At 49.4% G+C, this 12490-nt stretch overlaps 2 protein-coding genes across 7 annotated transcripts in view; one reads left to right on the top strand and one right to left on the bottom strand.

Annotated features, from left to right (window-relative positions):
• The window catches only part of IFT140 (intraflagellar transport 140), a 91612-nt gene extending 90386 nt beyond the window's left edge, over positions 1–1226 (bottom strand). For 2 of the 4 annotated variants that reach the window (XM_074840685.1, XM_074840686.1), the window contains exon 1: positions 674–1223. The gene's annotated coding sequence lies outside the window, so the exon portion shown is untranslated. Of the gene's footprint in view, positions 1–673 lie in introns of all 4 variants that reach the window. The other 2 variants (XM_074840687.1, XM_074840688.1) reach the window with 2 other exon arrangements.
• Positions 1227–5487: 4261 nt separating this feature from the next.
• Positions 5488–12490, top strand: part of CRAMP1 (cramped chromatin regulator homolog 1) — a 49197-nt gene continuing 42194 nt past the window's right edge. For all 3 annotated transcript variants that reach the window (XM_074841427.1, XM_074841428.1, XM_074841426.1), the window contains exons 1-2: positions 5488–5878; positions 8300–8649. In XM_074841427.1, the coding sequence (XP_074697528.1) occupies positions 8301–8649 (349 nt within the window). In that variant the 5' untranslated portion in view covers positions 5488–5878; position 8300. The remainder of the gene's footprint in view (positions 5879–8299; positions 8650–12490) is intronic.

The following is a 12490-nucleotide window of genomic DNA, read 5'->3' as shown; positions in this document are numbered from 1 at the left end:
CAGAAAACCCATCACCAAACACATTCATAAATGAGTTTTCTGTAGGCACTGCCGTGATGTTTCCCTGACAAGACTTGACAGCTACCTATGCAAAACCAGTTTTTTCTTATAATCCCTGTCAGAAATGCTATTTTTTAAAATTTTTAAATGTTTAAAGTAGCTGGCCCCAGATGAAATTTAGAATACAAAATTGAGTTACACTTCAAAAAGATGGCTCATGACTAAATACTAGCTCCTCTAATTCGTAAAACAGTAACTAGTAAAAATCTGATTAAATCCTGACTCCACAACAAGGGGGGGGTGGACTGAGGAAGCTCGCCCAGGGCCGGGCCCAGCCGCTCCCCCAGCCCGTCTCCTGCCCGCGGGACAGCGCCTCGCGCGGGTCACCCCGGCCCAGCTGCGATCGCCGTTCGCCAGCACACAACAACCGCGGCCCCGCGCAGCCGCCGCGGCCCGGGCGCGGTAAACACGCGGCTCCCCCCGCTCCCGCCCGAGCTCGCGGCGCCTCAGGCAGCGGCCCGGCCGCGCCGGCGCCTCAGGCTCCCCGCGCCCACCGCGCTGCCGCAGGCCGGGCCCGGAGCGGCCGGGCAGAAGCCGGCCAAGGCCGCTGAGGGCTCCCGGCGCCTTCGCTCGCGCCGACGGCAGCGGGCCCGCGCCCCCCGCCCGCCCTTACCTGCCGGCAGCCCTGAGCGCGGGCCCGGCGCCGAAGGCCGCGACTCGCTGCGAGATGCTTTGCGTTACCCCTGACAACCGGGAGAGCCCCGGCGCGGAAACGCCCGACCCGGAGCCGAAGAGTCACGGAAACAGCCGAGGCGGCCGCCGGAGAGAGCCGGGAGGTGCCGAGCGAGCGCTGGGCGGCCCGCCGGGCCCTGCTCTCCGCTCGGGGCGAGCAGCGGGACGGCTCCTCCTTCGGCCCCCGGCAGCGGCGCTGGCAGCGGCCCAGCCGCCCCCGAGCACGGTACCGGAGGAGGGCTGCCCCTTCCCCGGGCAGGCCCCGCGCTCCGTCCCACCGCCCTGCCAGCCCCTCCTCGCCTGGCCACCCGCCCGCGGGGCCGCGCACCACCCCGGGCAGCTCTCGGCAGCTGCTCGCAGCACCTTGTGCATCAGCCCATGAGGAACTTCTCCTGCCACAGACGATGGACTGTGCAGCTCCCCAGCGCCCTGGAAATCACCGTTCCAACACCAGCTCTTCAGGTCCCTGAACACGTACAAACAGAGCCTGATCCAAGTGAAACTTGATGGAAAATAAATGCATATTGTAACCGTGTGTGATGATAGAGCCCACAGCTCAGTAGCCCTTTCAGCGCTTTTGCTGAAAAAGTGAGTTGGTAACATTTTAAGACCAGGTTTCTCTAGTACCACCTAAGCGAATGCCTCCTGCCGCTGCCCTCACACCCCAGCCCTGCTCTCCTCCGGCACCCCTGGGTGCAGCAGGGACAGCACAGCTCCATCTCCCGTCCTCACCAGAGCTGGGCCTGTGTTCAGCCTCCACAGCCAGGTCTACCCAACGCATTCAAGAGAGACACTTCAAGACTCAATCCTCATACGGCTGTCGACTCCACAATCATTTGTAATTCCTCTGAAGTCACAACACTACCACCCAAAGAGGTGAAAAGACACACCTCTAGCACAGCTGTGACCAAGAGTTTCTGCATGCGCTAGCTATGTTGACTCTGGCCACGTGTAACATGGATGATTTATGCAGCATTTCACACTGTTTCCCTTTTCCAAGTATTCAGCAGTTAGTGGGACCATTCTGACAAAAAAAAAAAAAAAAGGTCAGTTTTGTTAGCAAGTAGGAAAAAGTACTAGTTGGGAGGCAGACTGCATTAAAACATGCTGTGTCTCTTCCAGAGCTTAAAGACAGGCTTTAGGTAGGGAGGCAAACCACCGGCTTTAGACCTTCTTGCTACAAGCTCAGCAACCTCTTCTAGAACAAATTGTTTTCAGAGCAGTTGAATTTACAAAGTCCTGTTTCCTGTAGCTTTTTATCTCATGCTTCAATTCTCTTCCCCTTTACAAGGCATCAGCTCTAACTGTCATTTATGGCAGCTCTTCTTGGTGGGTTCTCGGACACGTAATAACACTGTTAGCTCACTCAGGTGCCACTCCCAAAGCAGAGTCAGTAATTCATTTCTTGGTTCTGCCCAGCTGACTATTTTCAGTTTGTGCCCATAGTCTTTCTGAGATCATAAGACTTGACATTGAGTATTGGAGCAGACCATGTGTGCAGATGCCCTGTTTTCTCAGCCAACCAGGCTGAGGGAACTATTGCAACTACATAGTACAATCAAGTCAGAAATACGTGGCCAGCAGAAGCCTCAAGCAATCGTCTAGTCTATCATCCCTTTCTGGACTGGAATAAAAATAATCTAAAAAACCCCCCACTGACTGTCTCTGCTCAAGTGACCATTTTTACAGCTTTCATAATTGCCCAGTTCAATGTTACACAAAATTTTGCCCAATAACTAAACTACATATCCCTACTTGTGCAGGTTCAGCTGGAAATTAAAGTTCCCTCTCCTCCAATATTCCACAGAGAAGCCCTGCTGCTGTAAAGGATTTATATCCTAAACAGACAAATGAACAGGGCATCCCAGGATCTTCCCTCCTGGGTACTACGCTCATAAAAGATGCCTAACAGCTCTGAGTCCCTAAAGTCCCCCAACAGTCAAAGAACAGGCTTCAGCAGTGTAGTCGCAACAGTTGCATTTCATCCCTTCCTCTCAGGGCTTGACCTCAGATGCTGAGAAAAAAAATAAAAGTTGCATGATTAGGTGCTTCCTCTTTAGTAAGCCATAAAGGATTAACACTAGAAGTCTGACCTTTGGTTTAAATCTTCTTACCTGAATGGGAAAGAACTTCTTTAGTAACACAAAGATCATCCATTATCATTTGCCAGATTAAACAACTTCGGAGCCTTGTAAGAACAAATGAGTTACGAATGAAATGTTTCTAAGTAACATCAAAGGAAAATACAGGACAACATCCACTATATTGGTGGCTTTTACATCTGAGATCTTTGGAAAAGTGTTTTTATGTTATAATTAGTGTAACAATCATGCACACTAGATGCAAAATTAAAACCACCTCAACATAAACCACAAGTATTAACTTTGCCTTTCTGCTGGACAGTCCTGCACTGCTTGCTCCATTTCTATTAAACATGCAATTTGTTATTCATACCTTAAAATACACAGGATGTACAAAAAATCCAAGTTAATGTTCTTGCCTAGTCTAGAAAACCATGGCAACAAACACTGAAAAATTATTTGCATCTGTGCAGGTCTGCCAAAGCATGATCATGGACCCTCCCTACTACTAAAAAAACTTCCAAAAAGTTCTTTTGACATCTCAACCTAAACCTACTCCCCTGCCTCTCAGCTCTTGTCCAACTCCTTGTTATTCAGTCTTCCTCAAACATTTACACACAGGAGCAATTTCACACCTTAACAGTCCACTCGAGGCAATGTGGCTATTTGCATACAGAGAAAATGGAAACCTTCAAATCTGAGCTCCTTGGGGTGCTGAAGATACTTTCATGTCTCTTGGTAAAGCGCCATGGAAATATATGGCACTGTAGATGCAGAATGCATCATTTCCCGTCAGTATTGTTACATCTGCTTGTGGGCAAATCAAGTGGCAAAAATAAGCCATGTGATCTTGCGCTACATTATAACAAAACTGCAAAATACTCTACCAAAAAAACCAAAGTGTAGATTTACATACAAAGCTCTACAGTGACAACAAGACCATTAAGCAATGTAGTTCTTTGTTTACAGAGTCCATTTATAGCAATACAGTTGGTTCCTCACAGATATGCTTTGCAGCGTATTTATAGGAAACGACGCAGAGACCAAGGCACGTTCAAGTTTAGTTCACCATAAGATGATCACTTGCAACGCTCTCTATGGGTCTGCCAGAATTTAGATGCCATCATGAAATTTAAATTGTTAAGACATTGATTTCTAAGATACAGTTTACAGCGTTTTTCCTCAGGAGGACTACAGCATCCTTTCCTGCTATGAGAGCCACAAAGCTTCAAAAAGAAGATGATCTAATGTTCTTTCAACAAAGAATTTATTAAAATAAAAATCTCCCACAATACTAGTTGTAAGATTTTTGAAAATCTTATCAGTTAACATGAAGTCAAGTATCAGAGCAGTCACTGGAAAACAGGCCAAAACATTAGATTAGTAAATTAAATTCAACCCCTTTAACTCAGTACATCACTGAGTAAAGCTTCTTAATCCCAAAGACAGTTTGTTTAAATTAAAAAAAAAAAATCCCATTTAAGGGTACATACACAAGTGCAAACTCTGCAAGAAAACCCCAAGTTGTGAAGACATTAGACCTTCCCAGAAGGCTTCACGTTTGTAATTGCATATATGCTATTTGTAACCTTTACGAACCATAAAGAATTTATTAAGGCCCCTCATTCTGCAGGGGCATGTTCGCGGCCTGAGGACCCCGCTGAGCTCCGAGCGCCTCGGAACACAACCAGCCCCTCGGGCGGCCTGGCCTCCCCCCACCCTCCCTCCCCTCACGGCAGGCGGGCCCCTGGCACTCAGCCACGCTCCCTGGCATTGTTTTTCTCCTTAATAGCTGCGAAAACCACCACGGAATTAGCAGGAAGCGCGTTCTCTAGCCGCCCCCACTGCGAAGCGCTGCTCGGTACCGAAGCCGCAGCCCCGCGCAGCCCCTCCCGGCAGACATCCCTGCCGGTGCCGAGGTCCGGCCCGGGAATGCACAAGGAGCCCCGCGGGACAGCGGTCCCAGAGCTCCCCCGCACACCCGCCGGGCGTCAAGGAGCGGGAGCAACGATGCGGCTTCAGCGGGCAGCGAGCCCCCGCTCCGCGAGCCACAGCTCGCCTGGGCCAGCGGAACCCTGCGGGCGAGCGGGCGCGGCCTCGGGGGAGCCCCCCGCTGCTTTTCCCGCCTGGGTAAGACCCGAGCACAGGAGCCGCGGGGGAGCCCGGCGGGGCGGGGCGGAGCGAACAAAGCAAAGCAGCAGCCACGCGCGCCGCGCGCCGCGCCCCGAGGAGCACCCAGCCCCCTCACCCCACCCCCAGCACGACCCCTCTGGGCGAGAAGGCCGCCGGCGCCAGGCCCTAAATACAAGGCCGCATGCAAATGAGCACCGCCCTGACCAATGGAGCCCCGGGCCGCGGCCGGGGCCCCGGCTATAGGGCCCCCAATTGGTTTTTCTTTCAGCCAATCAGCAGCCAGCTTTCAGGATTCGTCTCCCCTCTGACGGACACCGGCTGCGGCCTCTTCCTCTGCGTTCCGCTGTCGTCACCCGCCCCGCGCCGCGCTTTGTTTGGCTTGAGCGGGGGCCCCGGCCCCGCCTCCCGCCTCGCTCCCACTCGCCGCCAGCCAATGGGGCGCCTTGTTTGGGGTCCCGGGGCGGGAGCGCCGGCGCGCTCAGCTGGGCCCGCGCGCCGCGTCCTGCCCCGCCCCGTCGGCCCGGCGCAGGGTGACGAGGAAGCGGAACCGCCGCCGCCAAGAGCCCATCGCCACCCGCTCCGGGGCCGGCGGAGCGCGGCCGAGCCTGGGGTGCCGGGGAGCCGCGGCTCCGGCCGGGGGCGCTGAGGCCCAGCGGGGAGCCGGCCGTGCCGGGACCGCGGCCGCGGTTTCGGAGGAGCCCGGGGAAGAGCGGTCGCCTCCCCGGCCGGGAGCGGGGCTGCCGCCGCCGCCAGCAAAGCTGGGAGGGCCGCTGGGGTCCGCGGTGGTCGTAGGGCGCGCCGGCCTCCTCCCGAGCTGGCGGGTCTGGGGCGCAGCCTGGGGGTGCCTGGGGCTGCGGGTGCCGGAAGACCCGAGGCAGCCGCCGGCGGGGGAGCTGGAGCGCGGAGGCTGCGCGGCGGTATTGATGCGGCAGGTGAGACTTGGGGCGGAGGCTGGACCCTCCCGCGGGGGGGGGGGGGGGGGGGGGGGGGGGGGCGCTGCTGGGGTGGGGGGAGGAACGGCTCCTTGGGCCCCCGCGGGGCGTCCGTGTCCCCGGCGGGACGGCCCGGCCCCGCTCTCCTGGCCGGGCCGTCGATCAACGGGGCGCGGCGGCGCTGGGCTCTGCGGGGAAGAAGCATCTGAGGGGAGCCGGGCTTGTGTGGGGGGCGGAGGGAAGGGAGGGCGCCTCAGTGCGGAGGTCTAGAGGGCCAAAGCAGCGAGGTTGAGAAGAGTTTCCCTTTGGATGAAAAAGGAAAAACAGGGGTAACGTGAAAACGAAAGGAGAAGGCAGCTGAAATGGGTAAACTGGGTGCAGGGCGCTGCTGGGTGGTTTAGGCAGGACGCTGGAAGGAGCCAGCTCTTGCGAAGTGGGGCAGGTGCAGGGATTGGCTGCCCTGGTCTTGTCCCCGAGATGTGTTTCTCCTGTATCCCCTTGCTAACTGTTGGGGGATGCCAGTGGATGCATCGTTCAATATGCAGCAATAAAACTAAACTTGAAATCAAGGAGATTTAAGCCTTGCTTAAGTGAAGCTTTTGAGCACAGACTGTCAGAGCTGGAAGGTTTCTGTCCTCAAAATAACAGAAAACACTGTAATTTTTGTTGTGTGAACAAGTTTGTGTTTGTAATTAGGGATCTGTCAGGTGAATAGTTAACCGAGTTTTAATACGAGTTTAGATCCACAGTTCAAATCAGTTTATTGAGCGTTTGCAAAGAATGGAACGTTGCCCAACATAATTCTGAGTTGGTAGATTCAGTGGTTTAGCTGAAAATCATTCCAGGGAAAAACATCATTTTAATAGTAGGAATACAATCCATAAACTGTAATCACACACATTTGTACGCCATATAATGCTGATGCATCTTGTTTATTTTAAACCACGTTATTCTGGTGTCAGCCTAATCAGTAGTCATTCCCTTCTTTATTTGTGATATTCAGAATTTCATTCTCTTGTTGGCTTTTTATCTTTTCCCTTAATTAAAGTTGGACTGTGGCTCCTGCTCTGGTGATAAGGCAGCTGCATTGCAACTGCTACTTCTTTCTGTTTTGCTGGAAGTGGTTTCTTTCTTGGAAGTTGACTTCTTTTAGATATAGTGTCAGTAATAGTTTTACACTCTTTAAGAAAAAAAAACCAACCCCAAGTGTTGGGTTTTAGCAGATAGTAGGATTTAATGCCTTAAGCTTTATTGTGTGTATCTGGCATTTTGTTCCAAGTACTTAAACTACAGAATGGAGAGGGTTTATGAAGTTAGGCAGAGTGAGGGGTCACTCCAGTGGCCGGTCCAAACGTCAGATTTGGAATTAAAGTTGTTTAGTGATCCCTCTCAGAGAGTCCAGGAGTGGTCCTCTAGCAAATGATGTTTTAAAACTTTTTGCTTGGCCAAGAGGTCGCAGCATCGCCATGAGTTACATGGTCCCCACCGAGGCGAGGGGGGACAAGCCGCTGCAGACGCCTGCAGGGTTTGTTGCCCTTCAAATTAAAAAAAAAAAAATAATCAAGGGGGTGGCGTTAATTTAAAACCCCTCGGCTGGAAGGTGCGGAGCGGGGCAGGCAGCAGCGGGTGGCGGTGGGAGCCAGGCCGTCGCCTGGCGCGGGTCGCGCTGCGGCGGCCGGCGGTGACAGGCGCCCGGCCCGGGCGCGATGCTCCTGGCCGAGGAGGCGGCCGGGCTCGGGGCTGCCCTGCGGGGAGCAGCGGAGAGGTGCCGGGGCTTCGGCGGGGGTGGGGGCGGAGGGGGAGCTGGAAATCTTGGTAGCCTCGGCCAGTCCCAGCCCCAGAGACACACACACACACAGAGAGGAGGAGAAGCCGCCGCCGCCGCATCTAGGAATATGAATCCCCCCCCCGCGGCAGGTCGGATCACCTCGGCTCCATGGTGAGGAGAAAGAAGAGCCCCCCTGGGCCCGAGGAGCCGCGGAATGGGTAGGATGGGGGGCGAGCAGCCGCCCCGGCCCGGCCGCGCTGCCCCGCTCCGCTCCGCCGGGCTCGGCCGCTGCCTTTCCTCTCAGCGGCTGTCGAGCGCTTCCACACGCCCGAGTTTGGCTGGGCGATTTCTCCGCCAAAGGCGCCCCGAACCCCTTCGGGAGGGTGCCGGAGGGCTGCCGGGGGAGCCCGGCTGCCTTTTGGGCCCGTTTGGGGGGGGTTCCGGCGGGGCTTTCCCCCTCCCGCCTTCGGCACAGGTTGTTGGGTCGGGACAGCAAACGAAAGGGGATTTAGTAACAAACAACGGCGGCCATGTTGAGAGGAATTTCTGCAGCTAAACTTCTCCCCTCTCAGCCCAGGGATTTCTCTCCCTCTCTGGGGGGCTCCCTGGCCTGACTTTGTACCCCCCTCTTTTCTCTCTCTCCTCCCCAACAGGATGACAGTGAAACTGGGAGAGAGCAGCGGGGAGGAAGGGGTGAAAAAGCTGGGCAAGAGAGCAGGAGGAGATGAGGAGTCCCTGGAAGAAGAAGGGGCAGGAGGAGGAGGAGAGGCAGCTCCAGGCAGCAGCAGCACAAAGAAAGAAGAGAAGATTATTAACAACAACACTAACAGCAGCCCCCCACCGAACCCCAGTTTATCGCAGGCCCCTGCCTCCCTCCAGCCCTCCCACAGCCAGGACCAGCATCATTTTCTCAGGTCCAGCGTCAGACCTCAGAGCAAGAGGCTGAAGAAGGATTCCCAGGCATCCTCTTCAGTTGGCAGCAGTACTGCTGCAAAAGGCAAAGGTACTGTATTTTGGCATCCTTAAAACATGCAGGCGGGGTGGGGGGAGTCACCTGTGGGTTTGGGGGTTGTCATTCTTCTCCTGTAGATGCCATCTTTTGTTTGGTTTTGGGGAAGGTGTTTTGGGGCTTGTTTCTCACAGTAGCTGAAATCTTCTTTGTGTCCCAAGGCTTCAGCTTCTCTGCTGCCCACTATCCTCTTTGCACTTGCAGAAATGGGAGGTTTGGATGTGTATGTGGAGGAGGAAAAAAATTCTCCATTATTGAAGCAAACCTTTAATTCCTTCCTGCCTTTCATCTCTCGTGAGTTTTAGGCAATTCCTGTATTTTGGTTAGGAAATTAGACTCCAGCTAGCTGTGTAATCAGGTGGCCACACTCAGAATTCAGTTCTTGGATAATAACAAAATTCACTGGGTGCTAGTTAAATAAGGGAAAAAAACCCACAAGATATTGGTGATTTCCCCCAATTATTTCTAATGACCTTTTTGCCCAAAGAACTATTTTGGAAACAGCTGTGAAGTACACATATTAACATATATGTTTCTGAGATTTCATGAGTCCTGCATTACTGTTTCAGAACAGTTTGGGCATTTCCATGTAATTTGAGTTTTTGAGATTGCTTTGTATACATCTGATGTCTGTATGTACATACATGCATACACATGCTTTTTCACTTTAACATTGTAGGTAAGAATTTGATTTTTTTTTTTGAAGCTGTTTCTTACTTGGGTAGCTAGAAGGCAGCAGGGATATTTGAATATCTTGGTGCTATTGTGTGTGCTCAGCAGTTACTGGATGACACCTGGCACTGTAGTTGAGCTGTACTCGAGACTAATTTTGGATACCTTGTGCAAAAGTACTCAAACGTTATTTTCTGTTAACTTCTGAGAAGGACAACACTGAGAGATTTCTTCAACATTTGAAATAACAAAGTTTACTTGTCTGCTAAAACGAAATAAAATTCCATGTAGCATAAGCACGTCTTGGAGAGAACCTCACTCTTTGGTCCATTACAGTGGTATGCACATGCTGGACATCAGGTAATTGTTATGAATTACGATAGTTTTTTGTTGCAGTAATAAAGCAGTGCAAATTTTGATATTTTAGTTATTGCCATATCATGAAGAAATTATTGAGCTCAGTTGCTTGACAGTTAGTTTATATAATTGACTAAAGTATTTTTTAATAGTAAGTTCTCTTTAATCTCTTAAACTTTTTGTTTTAAGTGAGAAACTCCTCTGTGTGATGTTGGAGGATAGAACAGAAAGGCCTACATAATTTTTCTCCCAGTTGCATTAAACCAAATAAAAAAACCCAGATGGAATGCCCAGGAGTGTTTAGCTACAGATAATTATTTCAAGGGCTGCAAACAGTATTAAATGCGAGGAGGTGTTTCGTTGGAATACATGTTGTTCAAAGTTGACAAGCCTTTGAAATGATTCCACTGCTTTGAAAGTGTATACATGTGTGAACAAAATACATGTATGCACACGTGCACATGTATATTGGTGTTTGTATATTTATGTGTAAACATTCATTTGCAATTTTAGAGCAGCAGAACAATTTTTAACTAGGTGTATTGACACAATTGAAAAGCAAACTTCGTTTATTTTGCAATTCAGATTCCAAAATACCCCTAATAAAATTATATGCAGAATGGAAAATATTATTTCAGTAGTTGGTCATAGATAGTGCTTGTAATCACTGCACTTGACTCTGTACTTGACTGTGTTGTCAGGTTTGGGGAAACTTCTTAAATCATTAGGGGTGACAGCTGATGGCAGAATTATGGTTATGCTTTCACTTTTTGAATTGTAAGACCAGCCACAGCTCTGCCTGGCTAATTTTGATGTGAATCCATTGAAGTTGATTTCTCTGATACGGTTGAGATTATAACTGTCAGATCTTGGAGAACAGAGCTACCGAGTGGGATCCTTGCTAATTTGAGTTCTTTACATGCAGGGATGCATACTGAGAGGTTTTCCAGGCTTGTCTGAATTCTCCCTAATGGAATGTCTTGTGATCAGAATTTATAGGGCTTTGCATTCCGAGTGAAGCGTCTCACAGAGCTAGCTTCCAGTAGGGAACTAATTGGAGGGCGAAGATTACTAATAAAGATAGGACTTAAATCCTTCCACTTGCTGTCCCATCAACTTTCTCCTCCTCCTGTAAGTATAAAAATGATAAAAAGCTCAAATGCATGTGCTTTGGATCAGCTATGAAAACTGGAAGCTTTTCCATTTTGCATGTCACAGTCAAGGTGATAGCTGCAAAGGTAATTTTCACATTGGCCAGCAGGAGTGGTTAGACCAAACTTAGACTTGGTTCAGTGAAACCAGAAACTTGCTTTTATCATAGTCTTTCAACAATGCAATAATGTAGTCTTGAAAATTTTATTAAAGTGGTCCTGCTCTTAGAATCCGTGTTTTCTAAAGTGAAAACTCTTTCAAAGGCTATTCTTAAGGAGTGTATTCAGTAAACTTAATTTCTTTTCAAACTGTAGTTAGTCAGCAGGCATTAACTTGCCCTAATCATGTCTTTAAAAGAGTGTGAAAATAGTATTTTTCTTCTGACTGTTGCAGATCCCTTTTTATTTTTTGGCATTTGTGCTTTTAGGATGCTTCATTGTAGCAGACAAATTATTGATAAACTTTACTGTAAGCTGTAGGAAGAGTTTGCCCACTCAGCAGCTGCTGACTTTTCAACTTTACCTTACTGTGGTTCAGGGAAGACTGCTCATAGCAACTCTCAAATTCTGCCTAGCAGAATGTATAAGTGTATTGCTAATTTTCAGATTATGCTGATGTAATCTTTAATCGCATCTTTAGAGTCTCTTGCCTTTTGTGTACTGAGTTGTACTTTTGAGTTTAGGTCAAAAAGGTCGTAGAAAGTAGCATAGTAAAATAGTTTGAAAACTGTTTCACTTCAAACAGCCAATCCATTTTGAATTGCTGAGAGGTTTATCAAATTTCCTGCATAAATATCTGAATCTGCTTTTTTCAAGGATTATTTTTATCTTATTCTCAGGTGTTGGTCATCTCTTTATTGTATTTTCAAGTTGTAGTCTACACCTCAACTAATGCACACCATTTGAAGTATGAATGCTTGGAAGTAATTATTAAAGTAACTTGTTTGAAATCAGAGGAGGAACTTGAAGGAATAGTGGGGTGGAGGCAGTTTATTGTGAGAGTTCAAAAGCAGGGAGGTTCATTGGGGGAGAGGAAGCAGACCCGTGTAAGATTGCTGAAAAAGAAGGATTTCTGAATGTTTACTTCTCAAATATAAATAAGCCACATAGTTGCTGAGCACAGGTTTTAAGGTGTGTTTTGGGGCTTTTTCCCATGAAGTGAGGGTGGTTAGAACGTGCATTTGTATGTTGTGACCACATCGGTAAAAGCAGATGTGAAATACATTGCCATCATGTGCTGTTTAAACTAGAGTGTTCCCATTTCCATGTTTTTATCCATTTTCTGAATGAAGTCAGGAGGAAATAATAACAAAGTCTAATGGTGATGAGCTGAAGCTTGAAGATGTCTTTCACATCATTGCTCTAGATTTATTCATAAAAGGTTTAGAATGGCCCAAACAAGTATTTGGATTTGTTTTGTGGTAATAAGTAGTTCCTTCTCACTGAGATCCAGTAAGCTCTAGGGTGGATTGTGGTAACCCAATGATAAATATTACCATGCATAGTAGTAAGAAAGTTGATGCAAAGGGATGATGTAGCCAACTCCTTTATTCCTGGAAGAATTAAACAGCATATAAGATCTCTGTAGAGGTGACAGGATATTAGAATTTTTAGATCTTCATATATGATAAACAGTTGTCTGGATAGTAATATAT

This window comes from Strix aluco, chromosome 15 (genome assembly GCF_031877795.1).
Source record: "Strix aluco isolate bStrAlu1 chromosome 15, bStrAlu1.hap1, whole genome shotgun sequence".
NCBI lineage: Eukaryota > Metazoa > Chordata > Aves > Strigiformes > Strigidae > Strix > Strix aluco.
This window is presented reverse-complemented; position numbering and strand designations above follow the sequence as displayed.